Below are 26,734 nucleotides of genomic sequence, written 5' to 3' on the forward strand. Positions count from 1 at the left end.
TCAGTATGAGATTTCCAAAAATTGTAGTTAGAGTCCAAAAAAAGCCTAAACATGTGTTACCAATATAGCCATAGCTCCTTGACATCCATCTTCCTCAATAAGTTTTCACTGATATATAGCAAGTTTTTTTTTTAAATGCCAAGATGCTTTGGAAGGATTTTATTGGAAGGAGCCCATGAACCTACTAAATATAAGCAGTTTATTAATTCCATTAGATATCATCCCATAGTTTTGAGTGAGACCTACTATCAACATATACAGTTTCTAGAATTCTTGGATGTATGAATTTATATGTGAGTTAATTAAACCAGTCTAACAAATACCGGTAGCACAAATCAATAGTCAAGCTACGTCCCATTCATTCATTGGTTGATAAAATTGTCTCATTTTGGACAGAATATATGATATAATATTAATATTATTATGCCCAGCTTAGGGCCGGGGTATCTACGAGACCGCCTTCTGCCACCAATAGCCTCCCACTGGCCAGTACGCTTGCACAGAGAGGGCCTCCTCAGGGTGCCGTCCGTCAGACAATGTCGGCTGGCGACCCCCAGGGGGAGAGCCTTCTCTGTGGCAGCGTCCGCCCTCTGGAACAACCTCCCCCCAGAGATACGCACAATTCCAGACCTCCGGACTTTTCGTCGGGCCCTGAAAAGTTATTTATTTCACCTAGCTGGGCTGGCTTGATCCCACTGTTTTTGGTTAATTGATTCTAATTGGGTTTGATTGATTTTAATTGGGTTTTTTAAATTGTGGCCAAAAATATTTAATTATTTTTAAACTGTTTTTAAATCTTATATGTTCTGTTTTATTCTGGCTGTTCACCGCCCTGAGTCCTGCTGGAGAAGGGCGGTATACAAATTAAAACAAACAAACAAATAAATAAATAAATATATTTTGTTTCCCGATATGAATTTTCTATTTTGATAAAACTCTTTATTAAAAGTTCATTCCTCTGGCAATTTTGTCAGGCACAGATGAACCAAAAATGGCTCACTGAGAATTCTGGTATTTATTTTGACAATTACAGATTGCATTCAGAACAGAGTACATTTCAGTTTACTGTTGTGTATTTAGATATTTAAGGAAAAACAGCTATAAAGGGAAAATAGGTACAATTGGTAAGGAAAAACTTCAAATCATATCTGAATGTTATTTTTTTTCAGTTATCTTCAAAGGCAACCATGAGAATATTTGCATACAAGATAATTTGTTGTTCTTTTTCTGAGAAACATAAACAACTTTGGCTAAAAGTCATGTTGTAGCCCCTGACTTGCTTGTGATGTAATATCAGATTGTTTGTGACATAAAACTGAGATGGGAAAAGTTGGTGGAGCCAATACAAATATTTAATCTCCAAAATAATCCATATCCTATCCAGATTGTGGTTTGCCTCCCAGTGTCAGTTTTTGTGGGATGGGTAGCTATACAAATTAGATAAATAAATACCCCACCCTGAACAAATTATTAAGTTTAATGTATATAGCAAGGGAAAAAAGCCACAAGCTACCATGAATTCTGCTGAATTTTAGTAAGATAATAAAATAATTCAGGCAGTGGGAAAGGGAGCAGCTAGCATATGTTATCTCTGAACCCAGGTTTTGACCTTCTCCTTGTGCCCTCTTGAGTTCATCTGAATAGGGCCAAACTATGTACCAAAAATAAAATTACATCTTCTTTAGGATGTTTGCTCCTGCACTTCTAATTGTAAAATAAGGTAAACCAAAATACTTATATTCTTTTACAAGTCCCAATGGAGTATATAATTGACTTTTGCAGATAAAGAAAGTTGTGCAGCAGGAAGGTTTTGGGAGGAAGAAGAGAGGCTACAGAAACATCAATGAAATTGTCATCAACATGGACGATCCTTTATTTACAAAACAGTGGTACTTGGTAAGCAGACTAACCCTTTCCTTCTTCACAGCAGGAGAATGTATTGCCTAATATGAGCCCCTCAGACAGAACTTGGAATACAACAATGGAATGATTCTGAAATATAATTTAGTTATTTTTGGCAAATTGTAAGCTCTTTTAAAGCCCCCTGTATTGTCTTGGGAAATTTTAAATCAAGAAAGTTGGTATGGATAAGTTAGCTGGATTTCTTCATCAAATTTCAGTTGGCACACCACAGTTGGGATTGAGAGTTCCCTTCCCTTCCCCTCCCCTTCCTTCCCTGTCCAACATGGAGCTACTAGATTAATACTGCAGATGGGTCCCTGAAAAAAAGGGATAAAGGGAGAGGACCAGGATGAAGAAATTGTATGCAATATAGGAAATATACCTTTGAACTGACAGGATGCAGTAATAGTCTGCTTAGGAGAATTGCCATCTTTGAGCCAATGTGGGCCAATTATCTCACTGGTCCAATATAACATTTGGCTGATACAGAACTGCATAAAATTTCAAGTGATCTGGCCATTTGAAAACCATGGCAGCCAGTCTGCCTGTTGGCTAACTTGTACTGCACTGGATAAAAGATAGATTGAGCCCATATAAAATTTATCAATTCAATCTAAATACTGGCTAATGTAGAGGTGTGCTAGCCTGTAAGTAGATCTCCCTGCTTAAAAACCCTATTGGTCAGGGACAAACAATGGTGTGATTTGAGGGCAGATTGACAGATGCAGGTAGCTCTTTGCTTCTGTAGACTCAGATTATTTTTCCATAGCCTTCTTCTACCTGCCACATTTTTTACTGACCCAATTGCAGCTACATTAACTGTAACTCTCTTACACCAGTCCTGGTGATAACTGACTCCACTGAGTGAATATGCCACTTTTTAAACTAGCTTTTTAAGAGAGTTAAGTTTCTTGCTTTCACATATCTAAATATCACTATATATATCCATATGAGAACAAAGGTTACATTGCTGGGATAATTAATTATCCCTAAATCACAAATTTCCTTGAAAGCACAATTTTTATCCTTATAATAAATCAGTGTGTCTTGTTCAAATGAGAATTTTGATGTCCACTATAAATAAGGGCTCAGGCTATGAAGCAAGACCCATAGCAGCAATCGGAAAAGATTAGATATAATAATTCAGGACCATGGCCAGTTCCACATATCTGCTTGAAGCTAGCAACTATGTAATTACAGATTGAATTTATTCCATTTGTTTGTGTTTATTTATCAAATACATATGGCTGCCCATCTACCAAAAGGAAAGATGGTGAACAAGAATAAAGACATGGTTTTACATGTAGGCCAGTAAAGTCTTTTGAAAGCTTTGTCTTTTGAAGGCTATAGATAACTTTTTCTTTTAGTGCCCATATAGAGTCTGGTTTTTATAACAGCTTCTTCTTAGTAGATGTATGAGGAGGTAAACAATAAGAACAGTGAGGAAAATATTAAGGAATGTTCCTCAACCTTTCCTGCTAATTCGAAGAGGCTAAATAGTAGTCTTCCAAGTCACAATGCAGCAGCAACATTCCTGTGTGTCACAATGGATCTAAGATAGAAAGCCAATTCAGAAGAGCATCAGTGGCTAGTGGGCTTTTGGTCCTGGGTCATGGCACAATGCATTTAAAACTGTTCTTCTCTATTTTTACTTTGCCCTTGATTTTACTACTCTAGAGTTTTGCATATCAGATCTGGCTTTCATGATTATTTTAATGCAGATTGCTATGCTGCTTTTTTTAATGTGTTAATTTTATATTTAATGAATGAGTTGGTTGGAAATGTCAGTATATAAGGGTTCATGAATTGGAATAGACATGGTAACAGGTCAGCCAATGAGAACTGTTTGGTGACCCAGACGACTCGGATCCTGGGCGTGGCTTAGGTTCATTGATCTGTGTATATATATATATATATATATATATATATATATATATATATATATATATATATGTGTGTGTGTGTGTGTGTGTGTGTGTGTGTGTGTGTGTGTGTGTGTGTGTATGTATGTATGTATATATGTATATATGTATATATGTATATATATATGTGCTTCTGTGATTCTATAGCTTCTGTGTTCATTGATTCTGTACTTCTGGATTCTGAGTTCTGGTTCTGGATTCTGCTGTATGGTATTGTATACAAAGAAGTTTCTTATATAAATGAAACCTACTGAATTATTTACTTGTGTGCTGGTTGGATTGCTGCAAATTCTAAAGGAAAGTATCCCGTGGGGTTATAACAAATACTTATTTAATTTGAAATTTAAATTGTTTTGAATGAAAGATCAACTGAATTGCCACATTTTAAGACATGCCTATCTGGATAGCAAATGCGTTTTTCTGTCTGATGAGACTTAAAATTCTCAGCAACATAATCCTACTTTATGACAAAACATAAATGAATATTGTATTTTCCTTCTCAAAGAGAAAAGTATTTGGGTTCCAAGCTAGCTTTAAAGAGTGTTTTTTATTATAGTCTCATTCTCCTCATCCACCAGATGTTTTGGAGCAAGAAGAACTGAGACCCTGCCATTTCCCTATACTTCATAAGATCAATTGTTGAGTTGTGCCATTCAAACTGCATTTCAAATAGCCCCCCACTACAGCAGTGGCATCCATCAAACAATGAAATCTATTAAGCCTCTTGCATTGTGACTTAAATGAGATCCACATTTTATGTTAGTATTTATGAATTTGTGCCTCTTTTTGGGCTGCATTTCCAAGGAAATGAAGGCCATTTGGTGGCGGATGAATCAGAAGGAATCTCAGTGGATGTAAACATTCTGCTTTGTGCCAAGCAAATTAGTCTCTTATGCTTTTTGTTCGAAATGTGATGCATTAGATCAACACTGGGCAAGCAGATGGGACTCCTGGCCTTGATTTAAATGTGGCTGAAGCCTGGGAGCTGGGCTACACAGGAAAAGGAGTAACGATAGGAATTATGGATGATGGTAAGTGAAAACTAAAACATTGTGACTCTCTTGTAAATTTCACCCTTTATTGTAACAAGGAATGCAATTTAACATTAAAACTCACTCCATTATTCACTTCCTTCAACATTTTGGAATGTTAATTAAAAACCTTAGAAGATATTCAGTCATATTTTTTACTAACAAATCATCATCCAGACAAAGTTCCCTTTGGATACAGTCTGTGTATAATGACAATTTCTTAAATCCAATCTACGGGAAAGCATTTAGTTAAAGCACCTTAGTTTACTAATTTGGAAAAGGGCTAGCAGAAGTAAATATTGAATTAACTGCCACGTTCTTTTTGTGTGTTTCCCCAATGTATTTCTAAAAAGAAAGAAAGAAAAGAAAAGAAAGAAAGAAAGAAATTTTAATGCCTTCCTCCATTTACCTGAGCTGGATTTTTAATCTGCATTGTAAGCTTTCCCTCACAGTGCTAAAAATAATCAGAAAAGTTGCTATGCTTGAACAAATCCCCAGGGACCTATTCTTGCTCTACTGATGCTCCACTGGATAAATGAGGCTGCTTGTCTACCGATAGCATTATCCATTTGCACTTGACTCACAATTCCCTGGCTCCTTTATTTGGGTCCGCAGAGGAACCGCAGAGTTACATTTTGCAGTGACTGAACACAACTGAGACTTTCTGTGTCCAAGATCTCCCCATTTATGTTTTTGGATTGGGGTGGGGGTGGGGAACAAGGCGAGCATAGAATGGAAACACTGCAAATTGCTATCATCTAACTGTAGATTGTTACTGATGTGCACCATTTTAGGAACAGCTTTTCTATAATCTTAATTCCATCTATTTTGGATGTCCTCGTGATTTTTACCCACACAAGGTTGTTGAGGAATTAGAAATCATCATCAGTCCTTGTTCAAAAATATCCAGACCCACACCTACTGGATTTAAATGCAGATTAGATCCAATTAATTTTGCACTTTCATATTATGTCACAATTTCTCATAACTGACATCAAAGCACAAATCTGAGAAATTATGTGGCAGTATATTTTAGACTGCTATAAATACCAACTGACATGGAAGTAGAATGGAATAAACAAGGGTGACATTAGAATGAAATAATTAAAAAAAAACAGTTGGAAACTCAGCAGAGCTAAGCAATGGTGCAAACACATTTTGATGGTTTAGAATCTCAGCAAAGATGAAAGACAGGGCAGCTAATCAGTCTTCAAACTATGTGCCAATCCAGAACATCTATCCTCAATCCACTGTAAATCTCTGCAAGCAGAGAGGAGTAATAACCTAAATCCTGATCATCTGTTCTATAGGCTGCCTACTAGAACTACTTAATAATATGAAAGCAAAACTTGCTGTAAGGTGCAAAATCAACAGTTCCTAAATCCTTGTCTTCAAATTGTTTTTTCCCTGTCTCTTGCTGATTAAAAACAAGTACACAGATATTGAATGAAAGTAACCAATCTTATTTTTTAAAAAACCAATTTCCAAAATAACTTTGATGAAAAGTGAAGGCCTCTGCATACCTTGCTATTGGGATTATTGATTGTTTTTTCATTTTGCAAATTTCTGTAAAGAACTGCTATAATCAAAACCAGTGCAAGAGGGATAATAAGTAACTAGAGAAATGGAACTTCCTTAAAATGGAAGTCTGCAAAATTTTGCTGTGCTAGCTACAGGGAACAAAGATTACATTTGTTCACGGAGATGCAATTTTTATTCCAGCCATCACTGCCATTCAAAAATATTTTTTTAATGTCCTTTCACACTTATAGCTTGCTATAGAAGACCATATTAATATTTGATTATGATTTTCTATACTGCAGATAACATGGTTTCAGATGGAAAATATGCCACTTTGCCTAAATAATCTGAAAGAATAAATGTTCTGGAATAAAGGCCTGGTAGCTAAAACATAAGAGGAACATTTAGGGGATTTGGGTTTGGCTAGTCTAGAGAAAAGAAGGACTAGGGGGGACATGATAGCAGTATTCCAATACTTGAGAGGCTGCCACAAAGAGGAAGGGGTCAATTTATTTTCCAAAGAACCAGAGAGCAGGAAACAATGGATGGAAACCAATTGAGGAGAGAAGCAACCTGGAATTTACTTTACTTTACTTTTACTTTTATTATATTTATATACCGCCCTTTTCCCGAAGGACTCAGGGTGGTGAACAGCCATGGTAAAAACAGTATACAAGACAAAAAATTTAAAAACTTAATTAAAATAATTCAATCACTGGCCAAATTTAAAACACCCAGCTAAAATCGTTATTTAAAACCCCTATCAAAACCCAATTAAAATCCTTTATCCCATCAGACCGGCTTGCTGGAATAATAGGGTCTTCAGAGCACGATGGAAGGCACGGAGGTCGGGGATCCTTCATATGTCCGGGGGCAATTCATTCCATAGGGCCGGGGCCCCCACAGAGAAGGCTCTACCCCTGGGGGTCGCCAGCGTACATTGTTTGGCCGACGGCACCCTGAGGAAGCCCTCTCTGTGGGAGCGTACTGGTCGGTGGGAGGCAATCGGTGGCAGAATGCGGTCCTGTAGATAACCAGGTCCTAAGCCATGGAGCGCTTTAAAGGTGGTAACCAACACCTGGAAATGCACCTGGAAGACCACCAGAAGCAAGTGCAGCTCATGCAAGAGGGGTGTTACATGGGAACGACGAGTCGCCCCCATTATTACTCGCGCGGCTGCATTCTGGACCAGTTGGAATTGAGGAGAAACTTCCTAACAGTGAATTAACAATTAACTAATGGAATAGCTTGCCTTCAGAAGTTGTGGGTGCTTCATCACTGGAGGTTTTTAAGAGACTGGACAGTCACTTTTCTGAAATGTTATAGGGTCTCCTGCTTGAGCAGGGGGCTGGACTAGAAGACCTCCAAGGTCCCTTCCAGCTCTATTCTGATTCTGATTCTGAAGATATTAATTGGCATTGTTGATACAAATAATAAATTGATAGCAGATTTTGTATGCATTCTCTGGTCAGCATGCTGCAATTTTAGGCATTCAAAATTCTGCTTCTCAGCTATGAAACAATGTGCAAATTAACAGATACACACTTCCAGAGATCGTTTAATTAATAGGATGCTTCAGTTTGCAGATGATTTGGGATGTAAAGAAAAGGTAACACATAACTGATTGTTACCATGGTATTATTAGGCAACATTAATGATGTTATATAATAATAACCTCAAAGTGTGCAAATCATTTTGAAATGTAAGTGAATTCAAAGCCTTTTTTTCAGTCCAAAGCTTTCTTATGAATGTTCTAAAACTGGAAGTGTTTTAAGATCAAACACTTCTTTTTTGAACTCAAATATTCCCATGATCAAAACAGATCCTTCCATCCTCAAAACAATAATGTTGCACTAAACAAGGAGAATTCCGAACTTGAAGTAGAGTTTTTCAGATCCAAAATACTTTGAATAATAATCCCAAGAAGAATCTCCCATGGGATTTTCTACCTCAGATAATTTGATCTAACTTTGGTTTTATACATGTTCTAGCAGAGGACAGACAATCTGCAGGGAATAACAGGGCAATCAAAGCCCAAAGCTGTTGTAGCTGCCATCTTGACATTTTTTATCACACCCTGAAGATGTCCCTTTCTGCTAGTTTGTTTTCTGATTTATAAGCAATCTTTGGTGAATTCAGACCAAAGATTGCTTTCAGTAGATCTACTACCTTTTGCTGGTTCTTTTCATCATCTCAGTTTTATACATACCTGGTAAGTGTACTGTATTAAAATGAGGCTGGAGTGTAGATGGGGAGCTGAAACTGCACATATAGAGATGCCCCATGTTCTGAATACATGAAAATAATTCTGTCTTCCCATAAACCTAAATAGCTGCTGAAGTGTGATGGCCAAAAACCAAGTGCATTTGCAGATTTAGCCAATCAGGTCTTCTCAATGCATCTACATAGATAGCAAAAAGTTTACTTTCTTTTCCAGAGCAGGAATTTTGTTTAAAAACAGGAGGAGGAGGAGGAGGAGGAGAAGGAGGAGGAGGAGGAGGAGGAGGAGGAGGAGGAGGAGGAGGAGGAGGAGGAGGAGGAGGAGGAGGAGGAGGAGGAGATTTGCTTTTATCTATTGGTGGCTTGAAATAGACTGCATATTTGCTAATCAACAAGGAAAATGCATTTAGTGGAATACATTTGTTTTTAATGGAAGGTAGTTTATATTTTACAGCTGAAGGTTGATGCAGCTAAATGTTAAATTCTTTATCAAAACAAAAAATGTAATGGTTTTTCTCTAAAGCATAAACTGAGAATGATCCAATTCACAATCAACTTTACAGAAGGAATAGATAACTCATGTACATCAGGTGCTTTGGTTTACAACGGATATAAATAACAGGCACTATAACTGATGTCAAGGGATTTATGGGAATCACAGTCTAAAACATCTACTAGAATGGGCACTGGGTTTCCCAAAACAGTTAGGAAATGCAGCTTTCTTTGAAAATGGCTATTGTGCAGTTTTCTTTCTCTTGCTACAAAAACTTCTGAGAGATCATATTGACCACATATATTTGGATTGGCATTAGCAAATATCTGATGATCTATGTTCAACAGTTTTCAATAATTCTGTACACTGACTAATTTGGAGTAATTTGACTAATAAAAGAAGCAGTAATGACATGAGGGCAAAAGGTAGCAGTTCTTCTCTATACCCTTCACAGTGTTTTAGGAAATGGAAAAACTTGTGATGAATACAGTATCCATTTCAGAAACAGGAAGCTAATGCCCTGATGACTGTAGGCCAAGTCAAGATATATAGAAAAGAAGTTCCTAAGGAAAAAGAAGTAACGGTGTTTTATAGAACTGATGGCATGAAAAATGGTGAGAACGGTACTATGAAGGTTATGATTGTTATTTGTATCATAAATTTGGCATTAAATCATGGGCACCCAGGGAGGAGGACAAATATCATTATGAGATTAGCATGCAAATAAAATGATTTAAGTACTTTAGTTAGAAGGCATGCCATCATTGCATAATTGTACCATTTATATGATAATATCATGGCACAATGGCTTATCATTTTGACATCATTGTGGCTTGTGAATTTTGCTAAGAGACAATTTCCAGTTTAAGTTCACTGAGATCTTTAATTTTGTCGAAACTGTTGGCTTTGTAAGACTCTATTTGATAAATTAGGACCAACTGTAAGCTTAAACTATTTTATCAGTAAATCTAATTTCTGTGTCTCAAATTTGCACCGTATTTCTGAACCGAGACTGTCAGCCTTTATAAGAAGTCCTAAAGCCCATGTTTGACTTGCGATATGCTTACCTACAAAGTAAATGGATTTCACAGCTATTCAAAACATCATGAGTTCTACTATTTTTTCCTTCAATATACAGTATTTATGGTTTATTACGGCTGTTGATTTTTGCAGGAATTGATTATCTTCATCCTGATTTGGCTGCTAATTATGTAAGTATTTATTTATTTATTTATTTATTTATTTATTGCGATTTATATGCCGCCTTTCTCCCTAGGGACTCAAGGCGGCTTACAAAATGACAACCTCAATACAAATCACAATACAATATCAAATTAAAATCAGTAACCCAATTAAAAACGATTTAAAATTATACCAGTGTACCCCCAAACGGATCAGTTTAATTGGCGGAAGAGCCACGTCTTCAGCTCGCGACGGAAGGAAAGAAGGTCGGGGGCTGTCCTGAGCTCAGTGGGCAATCCATTCCAGAGGGTCGGGGCTCCCACAGAGAACGCCCTCCCCCTGGGGGTCGTCAGCCGACATTGTTTGGCCGACGGCACCCTGAGGAGGCCGACTCTGTGAGAGCGCACAGGACGATGGGAGAACGGCTGGAGATGGTCCTGCAAGTATACCATTTCCTTCAGGTTACAGTTCTATATTTTTTTGGCTAGTCATTTATATCAAATAGTTAGATGCTTAAGAATATTAATAGGATAACTTGTTGATTTAGGTGACAAAATGGATACATAAAATATGTAGTCGCCATAATAAACATAGCAAGGCTTAACCTGACAACTTGTGAATTATGGCAGATATAGGTTCTGTCGAGGAAATGACATAGCTTTCAAATGCCAAATACATTTTATTACTAATATTCAAATGTGCATAATCTCAAAATCTTTATATAAAGTAGCTGTCACACAGTGGCAGCAGCCAAGATAATTTACCAAAAGTTATTACCTGAACTGGAAGAAATAAATTTTACATGGATCTGATGTTTAAAAATATTAAATACATAATATCTTTTCAATCTTATAAAATCACCTTCTTTTAGCTTACAGCACTACAATGCAAACAAATACAAAGGCAAAATTAAGTTCTTTCACATTTAGAAGACTCTAGAATGTGATGAGAATTTTAAAAATGCCTTATCAAAGTGCAAATTTACTCTATGCAAAATTGGCCATAAAAATATTTGGATGCAAAATCACATTTTTAAAATCCAGCAAGAGCTTAAGATAGGGAAATAATATATACATGTTGCATAAATGATTGTCTTGTCTTTATGTCTTGTCTTGCATAAATGTTTGTAAAAGTAGCACCAAGTGAGAGAACTAATTAATCCTGGTAGGGATTATTGCTTATTCCAAATAAGGTTGATCCCAATGTTAAGGTAATTTCCATTCACTGAATATATAGAAAAGGTTCAGATTTCATTGTTTCCATTTAAAAGATCTCAAGTGGCAAGGCTGGGGCAAATCATGTCTGATACCTTGGTGAATTCCTATCAATAATAGGAAATAATTTTGGATTAGGTAGACCAAGGGCTTGTCTCAGGAGAAAACAGTTCTGTTGCTAAACTCAGATAATGAAAATAAGTCTTTATCAAACATAAACAGAAGGTTAAAACTAAGATTAATTCACCAATAGATTTGAATAAAAAGTCTCTTAAAGAGACAACAGCAGGCCAGGCAACCATTTATCAGCTTACTACTCTATTCTTCAATTGTTTAAATAGACTTTTTTTAATGGAGCATAAAATAAAGTGATTAGAGTGAATATGGAAGAAATGACAAGAAAGACAGATGGATGGATGAAGAGGCAGACAGTTGGATAGATGTGGTATGTAATGTACAGAAGAGGCACAGTTATTTTTATTATCCTTAAACAGTTCATGGAATACCAAGGATACCATTTTTTCTAGCAGAGTATGAAAGAATCAGAGCTCAGTTCAGTAAAATGTTATAGTATGCACAAGATCTACATTATACCATGTTCTAAACCGGTGATGGCGAACCTATGGCACGTGTGCCACATGTGCCACCCGGAGCCATATCTGTGGGCACGCGAGCGTTGCCCTAGCACAGCTCCAGCGCGTATCTGCATGCCGGCCATCTGATTTTCCGGCCTTCCAGGCCCACCGGACGTTGGAAAACGGGCTGTTTCTGGCCTCCAGAGGGCCTCCGGGGGGTGGGGAAGGCCATTTTCGCCCTCCCCAGGCTCCTAGAAAGCCTCTGGAGCCTGGGGAGGGCAAAAATGGGACTACCGGGCCCACCGTGCCATCACGTGCCAAAAGTGGGGGGAGCATGGGGGGGTCACATATGCATGCGCAGGGGGTTGGGGCGCATTGAATTATGGGTGTGGGCACGCACGTGCACAACCCCCCCCCCACACACACACTTTTGGCACGTGACAGCAAAAAGGTTAGCCATCACTGTTCTAAACTGAGCCATTAAAAAAAAAGACTAATTGTGAATTCATTGTTTTTGCACTGGTAGGCTTCAGGCAAACTGCATAATAATCAGAATGTTTAGAGAAGGAATCAACCTAGAGTTAGGCTGAAATTTTGTTCATTCTGGTAAATAAACAAAATGAAGGCCACATAGAGGTATCTTTCAACATGCATTCAAGTCTGAGAGATAGAGGCAAAAGCAGAGCTTTATGAAATGAAAGATAATTGCTTCAGATTGATCCCATTCCTTGAAAATGGCAAATCGTTTAATTTAGGGATAGATTTTCATGTAGGTGGTGGATATAATGAGGGAACAATACTGGGCCTTGTGCTATTTTATCATTACATACATAACTTACAATGTCTGATTACTTAGTAACTTAATTGTCTGATCTATTGGAGCATCCTTTCACTTTTGAGGTTACAAAATGTTATTCAGTGAGCTCAAGGCAATAGATGCAGGAGCAATTTACAACTTTATTTTAACAGTGTTTTTTTTAAGCCAAAATAAATAATGTTACTTCAACAGAAAGAGGAAATCTCCCTAGAAAAAGAGTTGTTGTGATTTAAGATTCCAATTAGCATTTAGCCTACCCTTTTAGTAACAGGTGGGTTGGGTTGAAGTCGCAAATATAAGGAACCCATTCCAGCTCCCTATTTTTTCTTTTGGGCAATAGCAATAGCATTTAGACTTACATACTGCTTCACAGTGCTTTATAGCCCTCTCTAAGCAGTTTACAGACTCATCCTCTTGCCCCCAACAACAATCTGCATCCTCATTTAACTGACCTCAGAAGGATGGAAGGCTGAGTCAACCTTGAGCCAGTCAGGGTCAAACTCCTGGCAGTGGGCAGAGTTAGCCTGCAATATTGCATTCTAACCACTGCACCACTATAGCCATGGTGACTAAGGAATTCAGATTCAGGTGTGTGTGTGTGTGTGTGTGTGAGTGTGTGTGTGTGTACACACACATATATCCTTGCTTCCATCATCTTTCAACCCTCCCATGTACATATTAATTGTTGTTATCAAAAATAATTGATCCAACTGTCTGTCAAGTATGTGGCAGCTGTACCTTTAGATGTTGGTGGCATTTACACAGTGGGGTAGCTCGGTGCTATAGTGACTCATGCTGACGATAGATGGAGTCATGCTCATCATGATTTAACACATCTTTGAAATCTCCCCACAAGAAACCTTCTGTTGAGTGGGAAGAAAAGGCACATGGTGCCAAAAGAAGAAAATTAGAAGCAGAGCTGATGAAATATTGCACAGAATAGGTGACATTTACAACTGCCCTTTTGAATTTCCTTTGGCAGCACAATGTATACAACACAATGCGACAGAATACATGATGAGCTATTTTAAACAGAGGTGACCAGAGAGCACAGCATAGTTAAAATGACTTTTAGTTACACTTGTTGGATGGGGAAAATGGAGTTTCCACTTCGTCTGCTGTTGGCTGGAAACATTTGATTCTAACGAAAGAGATTCAATAGAGAGATCTGAAAAACATCATCAGAAAGAGAGATGAACAAGTGCCACAATGGGCATTTTGTGCATGGTCTCTTCAAACCTAGAACAAGCTATGGTTAAAGAGAGATGAAAGTCATATACGTCACATGATGAGGATTCTCTTTCCTCCTTCTTCTCAGTTTTTTCTTGAAACAACACTGGGCTGAACCTGAGTTAGCATCGAAACCAGGGGTGAAATCCAGCAGGGTCTGACAGGTTCTGGAGAACCGGTAGCGGAAATTTTGAGCAGTTTGGAGAACTAGCAAATACCACCTCTGGCTGACCCCAGAGTGGGGTGGGAATGGAGATTTTGCAACATCCTTTCCCCTGGAGTGGGGAGGGAATGGGGATTTTGCGGTATCCTTCCCCTGCCATGCCTTCCAAGCCACGCCCACCAAGCCACACCACGCCCACCAAGCCACACCACGCCCACCAAGCCACACCACGCCCACCAAGCCACACTGACAGAACCAGTAGTAAAAAAAATTGGATTTCACCACTGATCCAAACCTACAGTAAGTGCATTCAGATTGTCCCGCAGGATAGGAGATATCAGGGACAAGATTTCTAATCCAACTAGGCACTGAAACCTCTCTACTAGAAAACTAATATTTATTTTCTAGCACCTCTATCTTTCACTAGGACAATTTGTCAATGCCTGGGGAGTGGTGCGGGGGGAGAATCCTGAAGAAGTTTAAGTCAGGAAAATCATCCAGCTGACAGCTTGAAATTAAAGTGTTATCTAAAGTAACAGCTGGAGGAACAATGAGAAAAAGCTTCCCTGCTATACTACTCAATATAAGTACTGTTGTATTCATGTCGGATAATTGACTTTCAGTTATTGTCTCTCAGTTGCACTTGCTCATTTATTGGAAGCAACTCCTGATAACCAAAAACTAAGAATGCTGAGATAAACCAGCACAATTGATATCTGCAGCAGATAGCATATTCCCAATTACCCCAAAACTAGTCTGTTCCATCCAATTTAACTTTCCTTCAGATGGGGGAATAAATTCTGAAACCAGAATGCAATCCTATGCATTTCTTTCACTGAAAGTTTGCAGTGATTTACAGTTATATTCAAGTTGCCTTTGGCACAAAGAATTAATATCCCAGTCTGATTCTTTTCATACCTTTTGGTTTGGTGAAACAATGGCTATTTTGGAAAAATAAGATAACATGACTTACATAAAGCCTTAAAAGCTGTAAAGAACTGGATATTGGCCTTTTACAGTGGCATCTGGCTATTAATATTTAAATCAGCCTATTTATTTGTTACTTCATTTTAATGGATCCATTTTGTCTTGAAAATGAGAGAATATTCCTGCTGGGTGTAAGTGTTAATTAATATGTTTTGACTGATGCCATATGACTTACCTTCCTTGGTCACTTTCATAAGAAAACACACACACACACACACACACACACACAAAACCCTCAGAGTATATGCCTTTTGAAGACTAAAAGCACTAAACAGACATTCAGCTGTTGCTATTCTGTATTGCTTAAGGATGCATAATTGGGCATCTAATGCAAAGCTCAGCCCTCAAAGACTAGAAAAATACTTGTCTTTTTTGTATTTCCAGAACTTGCTTTAGAACAGAAGCTTGAAGGGGTCACCTTGACATTTCCCGATCCCACTACTGCACACTGTGTGGCAGTGTTAGTTTTAATTCAGTTATATAAGGTAGAAGTGGCTCAGCAGTTCAAAACCTGGGAGCATCAGCTGAATGACAAAATGAGCTCCCATCCATTTGTCCCAGCTCTTGCCCACCTAGCAACATGCAAAATGCAAGTTGATAATAGGTACCACTTTGGGGGGAAAATAACAAGGACATGAAAGGAGCCCTCACAGGCATACCCTGGATAAAGGTGATGCCACCGGCTGATCCTTTCAACTTGGAAGTGCCTTGGTAGGTGCTTCCAAAGCAAATCTAGTAACTAGAAAAGAAACCATTGGGTGTCAGATTTTGGATTGAGTGACAGATTATGTCTCTGAAGGTGGGGTAAATTAAAAATCTGCCTCAGAGATGGCTTAAGGAAGAGACCAACTTGCTTATCTTCTATCTGGATCATTTGCAAAACCATCCACAGAATTTGGGTGGCTCTAGGCCTGTGATGGCGAATCTATGGCACGCGTGCCACAGGTGGCACACAGAGCCATATCGGTGGGCACGCGAGCTTAGCTCTGGTGCACATGTGCACACCAGTCAGCTGATTTTCAGGCCTTCTGGGCCCACTGGAAGTTGGCAAACAGGCCGTTTCCATCCTCCGGGGGGCCTCTGGGGGGTGGGGAAGGCAGTTTTCGCCCTCCCCAGGCTCCTAGAAAGGCTCTGGAGCCTAGCGAGGGTGAAAAACGGGCCTACCGGGTGTTGTGACCCCAACTCCCGAGCCTGTCCTAACAGAGGAAGAGGACTCAGAAGGTGATGGGGAGGAACTGATAAGGCCTCCTTCTCCAGGACCCTCCTCTCTGGCAGGTTCCATCTGAAGGCCAAGAGGAACAGCCTGGGATATGCCAGGAGGAAAGCATATTGGAACAACAACAGATAGGGAGTGAGGATGATGAATCCTGGCTTGATCCCAGGCAGCGTCAGAGGGAGAAGCATGCGCAGCAACGAAAGAGGTGTGGGAGGGCCAGAGATTGAGCTGAGTCACTGAACCACACCCCACAAGGAATAAAAGTGGGTGTGATTGCTCTTCAGGCTTTGTGACAGTCAAAATTAAAAACCTGAGAGTCACATCGCGTTACCTGAAATCTGGCTTGTGCATATTTGGATTGGATCTTGGCTAACTCTTGCTTCGTGGATTACTTTTTGCTACTGAACTGGACTGAGGATAAACTCTCTCTTGCTGATTATGAGTGAAAACTGGCTTGGCAGGCATTTCGCAGTTTACTGCCAAAACTTATCTGCAAGGGTTTCTAGGCTGATTGCTTAATAAAATCTTGGCAGGCGACCTGAAATATTCGTAGTGTTTATTTTAAATGTCTTCTCCTAAGAAAAATTTCATCAGCTTTCTCAGATAAGTTGTTCTATGTCATATAGTTTACAGAATAAGATAAGCATCTATGATAGCTGTGTCTTTGCTTAGACCTTTCCTTTTGTAGTGTTCAAGGTATCAATAGAAGGTTGAGGAGTGGGGAATGCTGCCTATTCTGAAAACTCCATGTCTACTGAAAAGATTTTATGTTGATAAAACTTGCCTGGCCTTTCAAAAGTGGGATTTTTTTGTGAATTTTTACCAAAGTTCTTATGGCAGCAAGGCAGAATAACTTCAGAGGAAGAGACCTGAGATAAGTAATATGTGTCAAAAAAAAGATGCGGGATTGAACTAGTAAATCTGCATCTTGATTGCTACAGTAGCTTCTTTCTGCAGGCAGTTCTTATATATCTGAATGTTCATTTTTTTTAACATGCATCTGTAAAACCAGCATTCGGGAGGAAGCTAAGTAAAGGATGCTGCTAGAGAGTTACTATCTTGAAAAAATACATGATTTTTGGTTTTATGCACTTGTTTGAAGCACAGATAGTCCTCAATTTACAGCCATTCATTTCACAACTGTTCCAAATTACAATGGCACTGAAAAAAGTAACTGATGACCATTGCTCACACTTACGATTATCCTGGCATCCCTACGGTCACAGGATTAAAATTTGGTCCTCGAAAATGACCATGCATTTACAATGGTTCCAGCATCCTGGGGTCGTATCACCACCATTTGTGACCTTCCCAGCTGACTTTCCATGAGCAAAGTCAATGGGAGAAGCCAGATTTGCTTAACAATAACATGATTCGCTTAACAACTGCAGTGATCCGGCACCACTCCTTCAACAATCACTTTGCTTAGCAATGAAGTTCTGGCCTCAATTGTAGGCCAGAACACAATAAAATAGTCTACTTGTATTTGTTTTACTCGTTTCCTCAAGATGGCCCATCATCCATCTTGCCCTCTGGAATACCATTTCCTCTGGGTTCTATTTGGTCTCAACTCTATTCTCCTTTAGAAAAGCTTTCAAACCTTGGCTTTTCAAACAGGCCACAAGCCAGGGAGATATGTCATCCCACACGATTGATGATGAATGGTTGGAATTATCTTGTTTATATATTTCCCTAACTAGCACGCTGGCATTCATTCATTTGTTGTATCTTCTTATGATGTATCTTTTATACAATACCTTAAGCCTTGTTTGATTTGGCAGTTATTATTTCGTATTAAATTTTATATTTACCGACAAAGAAATAAAGGGAGACTAGTGTAGATCTATTTCAGTGGTGGGCTGCCCCCTGATTTGGACTGGTTTGCAAGAACCAGTAGTAAAACTGGTGGGAGGCTCCGCCCACTGACCCAGACATCATCATAAGTGATCTGCGCATGGGCAGAAGCTTCTGCACATGCACAGAGCGTGTGCGCGCAAGCGAAGCGATCACGCACATGTGGCCATGATGCGAATTGGTAGTAAAGGTAAGTAGAACCCACCCCTGATCTATTTCAAGCTATTTGGCTCTCATCAGCTAGCCATACTCTTCTGGGATTCGAACCCTGGGTTTGAATCCCAAAAGGGTATGGCTAGCTGATGAGAGCTAAATAGCTTGAAATAGCTCTATACTAGTCTCTCTTTATTTCTTTGTCAGTAAATATAAAATTTAACACAAAAATAGTTTGTAGCAAAAGCAACTGCCTGCCTCCTGGATTGGGGCTGAAAGGCGAAAGCAGAGCAGTATGCTCCGTCCCATGTTTGGGTAGACCAGGTTGCCCCGATAAAAAAAACACTTATTATTTGGTAATTAAAATTACTCAGTTTTGGATTACCATCTCTTTAAAATAAGCAAATGTACCAACTCACTGGCTTGCACTGAAATACACACTCCCCCATATTGGTCCAGGGACTGCAGGGTACATTTAACAAAGACATTCTTTCTTCTCCGTGCTTTAAATTCCATGAATTATAAATTCTTTTTTTTTCTAAGAGGAGTTTTTCTTTTGATCATTAAAATATCAGCATAATGTATTCCATGGTTCAATTTTTAGTTCATAGTACTCACACAAAGCCACTAATTTTGTCAGGCAAAACCTCTCTGAGATAAAAGACATTTTGGAGGGAATAATAAAGCTCTTCTACAATGAAGAAAAAAACATTTATTATAAAAAACGAACATGAGGAGAACAGCTGTGGGTTTTGTGCTGATCAACTGTTGGGGGAAAGATTGAATGGAGGCAGACTGTGGTGGAGAAGGATGCTAGCTGCAGAACTTTATGCATATCAGTTGATGCTGGGGGTTTGCAGGGGTTCGGAAGAACCTCTAGCTAAGATTCTGTGCAGTTCAGAGAACCCCCAAATCCCACTGCTGGCTGGCTCTGCCCAGCCCAGCCCTCCCCTCCCATCCCAGGAGTCCCCACGCAACCCATTTTGGATGCAGGTAAGTGCAGGGCGTGCACGGAGACTTGGGGAGGGTGAAAAACAGCCCTACCGGATGTTGGGAAGGCTGGAAATGGGCCTGTTTCCAGCCTCCAGAGGGCCTCAGGAGCCTGGGGGGGCGTTTTCGCCCTCCCAGCGGCTCAAGGAAAGCCTCCGGAGCCCGGGGAGGGCAAACCCCCCCCCCACCATGGTGCAGGAGGCCAACTAGCCACACCCACCATGGCCATGCCCACCATGGCCACGCCCACCCAGCAACTGGGCAGAGAACCCCTTGCTAAAATTTTTGAAGCCAATCCCTGCTGAGAAGTGTCATTGAACTCAAGCAAAACCCTACTGTGTATGAATCCTCAAACATTTTCCTCCCCATCTGTAGACTAGTGAGATTGGGCACAGCAAAATATAACATCACTTTGGAGAAGGAAGAAAAAATAGGACAGAAAAAAAAAGAATGTCTGTGAAATGCTTCAGATTTAATTCTAAACAGAACATGCAGCATCCCAAATGTTCCCTTTTCCTGGGATTGCATGTGGTCCTTTTGAAAAGTTGCAGATAGATGCTACATTCCTGCCTCCAAATATTTTTAAGCACCTTTTTGGAATCCTATCAAAAGAACTTGATTGTTGTTCGCTGGATCAGAATACAGGTGAAAAGAAATTTTTGTCCAGTTGGCCAAAAATGGAAGTTACAGTAAACCCCTAGAGCTGGAAAATGAAGTTCAGATCTTGTAAAGATGTCCAAAGTGTCCCTTTAGGAAAACTACACATCAGGGAAATGGAAGTAAAATGAATAGACATGTGTCCAGTGCAGGAGATTTTCATCCAGTCATCCCTGTTGGTTGCCCATGTGTTATGATTTTCAGCTACAGATATTCAGAATGGAAACTTGGGTGCGGTATATGTTTACAGGTTTTAATTTCCCCAAGAATGCTCGTTCTTCTTTCTCAGCTGTAGGAAGAAGACAATGGTAAATCATTTTTGAAAATGTTGCCAAGAAAAGTACATGGACTTCTCTAGGCAATAGCCAGGAATCAAGATACAGTGTATATAGTATTGTATATAGAATGTATATAGTGTTCTTATGAGTTATGTTATGAACTATGAATATGGGCATCATTTTTCATTTTGGTCGTGAAATGATTTTGCTATCAAATTTAATGCTACTTTTAGTAAATGATTTTAACTTTGGATGTTTTCTTTTTGTTTCTTATATTTTGTTTTTCACTGTAGGTAGTCACTCCAAGCAGAAAGGCAGGATATCGAGTAAAGAAATAAATACTGCTTACATTTTGGATATTTGTTGTTTTGACATAGAGCATATTAGTCAGAAGTAAAATCAATTGAGTTGAATTATATATCCCGCGGGGGATTCCATACTAATGCTCATTCAGTACCTTTATACAATTTCTTGTTGCTTATAGTTTCAATTGCTTCTCTGCTAAACTGTTAAATGTCAAAATAACTATCACAAGTTGCTTTAAACATGCCAGGCAAAATCCATCTCCTTCTGTTTGGGACAAATTTATGCATCCAATATAATCAGGTCTTACTTTGATAGTCAGATACTTTCCTAATGCAACCTAGAAATTAGAGCAATCCCATGCTTATCTACTCAGTAGTAAATGCTACTGAATTCATTTGGAATTTCTTCTGTATAAAAACAGAATTGCTATCTAAAGCACATTGTATTTATGGATATCGTAATTCCTTATGATCTATAAAATGCACCCCCTACAATCAGAGTAAACAAATAAGCGTAGTCCAATGTACTTGTACTATGAAATAAATTGTTTAAAGCATATACAAATGTGGAAGCAATATATATTCAAGGTAACAAATATAATATATTTTTATAATTCAATTTGATTACATTTCACAAAATGGATGTTTTTAAAACGCATTCTTCATTCCCCCCATTTCTGAATTTCATTATACCTTAAGGAGAAATGAATAGCATGTTGAATACAAGTTTTACAAATTGTATACCTAATAAATAAGATGCCTTAGTTTTCCTCTGATAGGCATTGAATACCTAACCTGTCTGCCAGCCAAGAATATGTCTGAAGATATTAAGTGTTTTCTGGTAGTCTTGTTTGGACAAATGTATTGTGTTGCCTCTAGAATGGCTTTTGGACATAATCCAGAAGCTACAGGTGGTTAAAAAAAATTAATTTAATCTGGGACTAGATGATGCCCATATTGTATGTATACCATCCCTGCTTTGTGTACTGCTTCCAACTTCTTTTAGAGTCAAGGGTTAGGATTTTGACCTCTAAGACTATCAGTGATTGACACCTTTTTGATGAAAAAGATTTTCATTTAAATGTTTGCAGGGTGGAAGTAGGACCATTTTCAGACATGTAAGAGAATAATTTAAGAGTTCTGTTTTGCTTTTTAAATACGAGATCCCTCTCTTGGGGTCTACATTGTCATTTTATCTGCTTCCCTAACTCACAATGGCAGGAAACTGCTGTCGGTTTTCAGCAATTCTAGCCAGAAGGGTCCCAAACAGGAGCTGTGGTTGCAAGCTGCTTATCTCTGACATAAAGGAAAGCCATCTAGGTCAATGTCAATTAGCCTTGAGGGTAAAAGAAGCATGCTTTTACCTGAGTTTGCCTTTGAAAAATCAAGGGCAAGGCAATTTAGTTTGAGCCAAATTGGGTTTAGAAATTCAATGAGGGGAAAAAAATAAGTCTAGTCTCAAGGCTCACTACTGCTTCATTTTTTGGCAGAATGGGATGAAAATGACAGGATTGATAGATGCTTTATAGAAAATTAGCTCTACTCACCTTCAGCTGAATAGCCTCCAAGGTTTAGATTCAATATCATTCAAAACATTCCCCACCCATTCCCTTTGTTAAGACAAAGGTATCATGGCTGAGGAAAGCACAGTACTGTAAATTATCCAACAAAGGACATCTCTTATTCCAACTTAAAAATAAGAGCTTTAAGAGTTTAAGCGTTTAAAAAGTAAATTTACCTCCACAGCCCAAATCACTTCATCAAAATCTTTGTTCTTGTACAGTCCCCTGATTTGTTTTCCTGCACTGAAATAAACTTGTTAATCTGCTTAGATAGATGATTAAAATGAAGCTTCATCAAAACTAAATACCTCTTTGACACTTCACATCAGTCTAATAACTTCTCTCTAGTGTATGTTCTAAAGCAGTGGTGAAATCCTGCAGGTTCTGTCTGGCTCACGCGAACCGGTAGCACCAGTGGCGTGTGGTTTGGCAAACCGGTAGTGGTGGCAGCATGAGGCTCCGCCCACCTGCCCAGACGTCATTACTTCCTGGTTTTAACCAGGAAGTAACCCATTTTTGACCCTCTGTGCATGCGCAGAAGGCTTTGCACATGTGCAGAGGATCAAAAATTGGACGTGATGATGGCACACACACTCCTGAACCAGTAGGGTAGGTAAGTAGATTTCATCCCTGTTCTAAAGTCATATATATTAAAAAAGCTCTTCTGTCTGTGACTTTTTTCTGAAATTTGAAGGGTAGCTACTAGAGCGAGAACCATTCTGATAGTGGACCCTTGAATTTTTCTCCCAGATAATTTTGCAGTTTCTATGGAATCTTCAGTGCAGTCATTCAATTGTGAAGTCATCAGGACTGTAATTGAAACTGGACATAGTTCCACGTTGACATGCATAGATCCAGTGGTGGGTTCCTCCCGGTTCGGCCCGGTTCAGCCGAGCCGGTAGTGGTGACGATATGACATCACCAAACCGGTTCTCTTTGTTTGGGAGCTGGGCCCTCCCGCCTGGCCCCGGGTGATTCTTTCCTTTTATTTGGCCCCACCCCCAATCTATTCGCTGCCTCCCGAGTCCCAGCTGATCAGCTAGAAGGAAAAAAACTGTTTAAATTCTTGCCACAGGGCTTCAAAGGGCCGCCCTACAGCTGATCAGTGTTAAAAGGCAGTATGGTGGTAGACCAGTGCGCTCGAAAAACAAATGGGTAGACCGATGCGCTTCAAAAACATGGGTAGACCGGTGCCTCCAAAAACAAATGGGTAGACCGGTGCCTCCAAAAGCATGGGTAGACCAGAACGCTCCAAAAACAAATGGGTAGACTGGTACAGCTCTGCAAGCCCTTAAAAGCCTGGTAGACCAGTTCCTCTGTTAAATCCTAAAGAATTGTCACATGACCATCAAACCATGCCTACAAAAATAAGGCTATTTTTGTGAAATATCCTGGTGGGAAACCAAACTGACATGGACCGAGATGACACAAGGAGCCTGCCATTCACAAAGGGAAATGTCCACATGTACCACATTGTCACATTTTTGTATTAAAATCATTCAAATGTCTTAATAAAAAAAAAAGCTCTAACCAGCTATCCAAAACATACAAGAAATAAGGCAAATAAGCTTGCCTAGAATGGGAGAATCACAAAGGGTTTGCCACGTGGGCAAAAGTACAGGGTATCGCACACCTTAAGTGAGAACAGAAATGTCTGAGAGTAATTTATGAACTAAGAGCTTAAATTTGGCACAAATCTGTCATTTGTTAAGGGGAAAATTCCAGCAAATCAAAGGTGGATTTAATTTCCTCTAGTCTGCTGAAATTCTTACTATGAATAATACATGGGGTTTCTTGTTAATTTCTTATTCACAATCACTTCTGCCTCTAGTGAAATCAAATGTATAAATTTAATTATATATATTTGGTCATTTGTTTTCTCCATGGTTTATGTCACTACAATCGCATTGGAAAAGCAGATGGGCTCCCCTGTAATGGAAGGTATTCAAAATAGAGGGGAAAGATTTCAGCTTTTGGGGCAAAGACAGATAGAAAGGAAAATGCTGATACCCCGCCCCATCATTAGTGCCCTGACAAAAGTAGATAGGTTCAGCTGGGTTCAATCATGGATTACTATCAAAAGGAAGAAACCTCTATGTACCAAGATCCTTTGCCAGCTTTAGCCAACATAATCTGCCATGAAATGTGAGGTTTCAGGTAGGAGGCTCATAAATAATTCTTTCTGTGATTCTATCCTTGGAGAAATGAATGGAAGAACAAATATTGGCAGGCAAAGTAAGGATGCTGCTACTGAGGTTTGGTTTCTTCTAAAATGTCTGTAGGATTTAATGTAGGGCCCAAAAGAATTCTTCTAACTAAAAATTATGGTAGCAGCTGACCTTTGCTTTCTAGTATATCACCTCCTCTCTCTCTCTCTCTTTCTGTTTAATAATAATTTAAAAAGTCATTCTGAATGAATGGTCAGGTTAATTAAAAATAAAACCCTGTCAGGTATATATATTGGGCCAGATGAAATACAAATTATACTCAAGCTGAAAATAAGTTTCTTAACTATTCATGCTTTTCTTGACTGCAATCAGTCATATATGTGGTATTAACCATTTTTACTACTTGTTTCCCAGAATGCTCAAGCCAGCTATGATTTTAGCAGTAATGATCCATTTCCATATCCCCGCTATACAGATGATTGGTTTAACAGGTAAGAAATTGATTCAAATCCCTTGCTTGTCAGGAATTTTTCACCCTACTCAGACTTTTACTGACCTGGAGGAATGGTTCAAGACCACTGTTCCACAACCTCTACAAACTTCGTATGTTATGAAGTCAACGTTCAAGACAAGATTCATAGACCTATGAGTTCTGACTGGATGGTGAGGGAACGGGGAAGTGGAAGGATTACCTCAGACAACTCATTATTTGAGACAACTCATGTCTTAATTCTATGGGTAAATCCAGGGGTGGGCTTCAAAAATTTTAGCAATCAAAAACTCTGCCCAGTTGCTTGGTGGGCATGGCCATGGTGGGCATGGCCTAGTCGGCCTCCTGCACCATGGTGGGGGGAGGCATTTTTGCCCTCCCCTGACTCGGGAGGCTTTGCTTGAGCCTCTGGGAGGGTGGTGGGTGGTTCGGAGAACTGGTAGCAAAAATTCCTGCCCCCCCCCCCCATACCCAGCTGAGCCGCGCGATCATCAGAGGCTTTTTTAAAAAAAAAATTAAAGCACTTTTTCTACAACCTCTTCAGCCAAAAAAAAATGTTTTTAAAAGGAAAAAAAGCCTCTGATGATCAGGCAACTCAGCTGGGATCTCAGAGGCTTTTAAAAGCATTTTTTCTACAACCTCTTTGGCCAAAGAGGTTGTAGAAAAAATGGTTTTAAAAGTAAAAAAAAAAAAGTTGGCCATGCCCACTCAGTCACATTACCCCCACCACCAAGCCATACCCACAGAACCGGTAGTAACAAATTTTACATTTCACCACTGCCCAGCAGCCCACCCCTGGGTAAATCCAGTCAACATTTCACAATTCATGTAGGTACTTGAGACTAACAGTTCATATGTTTCTTTCCTTTCTTAAAAAAAGGGGGTTATTAGGAAAAATAGGTGCTCATATGATTTGATATCCATGGTAAGAACTGAAACCAGATATTGCACTACAGTATTGGTATGATGAGAAGAAAAGCGGCATTTGTGCTTTCACTACATAAAACTTTGGGCTTGCCTAGGAAAGTTTGTAACCAAGGATCCCCTCTTTTGCAAAAAGAAAAAAGAAAAGGCACAAATGAGCCAACATTCTCACATGGAATACCTGGGTCAGATCTATGCCTACAATCAATTTCAATTTTTGTATTGAGCCCAGTCTGTTTACTCTTGAATTTTACCAGACTGCCAAGGTAAGGTGCACCTGATCTATAATTGCTTATAAAGTAAGAACACTAAAAGGGAGTCTATAGATTTGGGCTTCATTGGAATCTCAATCCTAGGTCTCTGAGCACTCTGGGAAGGCACATTAATTTTACTCGGCACTCTTTTCTATAAAATCCACTTAACTTAATTGGACCAAGCTCACATTATCCTTTCCTTCCTTTAAAAAAAACCCCTTCTTTCAAAGAAAGATAAACATGCACTTAGAAACATCATCTTCTATCATGGATATTTTTCCCCTGGGTAAATCAGAAGCTCATAAGCCAACAGTGTCTTTGCCTTCAAGAGAAGGTGACAGGAACCTCTTCAATTCATTTATCTACTCCTGTCACATATTGCAGAAAGAGTGGAAATATCTTTCTTACATTTTCATACAGCATTTAGTGGAGAATTGCTGGGAGGTGGTGGCTAAAGGCCAAATGAATTAGCAATTGCATAGATATTTTTAATCGATCTCCTAACGAGAAAAGGAGTCAAACATTTGTTATCTATTGAAGTTCTGATCTTGTTACTCTTATGGGAGAAAAGGTAATAGTTACATGAAAGTAATCAAAAACATTAAGCAGGTATGGACAACCTGAGC

The 26,734-nt window shown here is 39.1% G+C and overlaps 1 protein-coding gene across 1 annotated transcript in view; it reads left to right on the forward strand.

Annotated features, from left to right (window-relative positions):
* PCSK2 (proprotein convertase subtilisin/kexin type 2) overlaps window positions 1-26,734 on the forward strand; it is a 127,927-nt gene that overhangs the window by 64,130 nt on the left and 37,063 nt on the right. Inside the window, exons 3-6 of the mRNA XM_070956495.1 lie at window positions 1,783-1,896; window positions 4,747-4,855; window positions 10,263-10,300; window positions 24,855-24,931. Of these exons, the coding sequence (XP_070812596.1) occupies window positions 1,783-1,896; window positions 4,747-4,855; window positions 10,263-10,300; window positions 24,855-24,931 (338 nt within the window). The remainder of the gene's footprint in view (window positions 1-1,782; window positions 1,897-4,746; window positions 4,856-10,262; window positions 10,301-24,854; window positions 24,932-26,734) is intronic.

This window comes from Pituophis catenifer, unplaced genomic scaffold (genome assembly GCF_029215685.1).
Source record: "Pituophis catenifer annectens isolate HBS135680 unplaced genomic scaffold, rPitCat1.0.hap2 SCAF_1, whole genome shotgun sequence".
NCBI lineage: Eukaryota > Metazoa > Chordata > Lepidosauria > Squamata > Colubridae > Pituophis > Pituophis catenifer.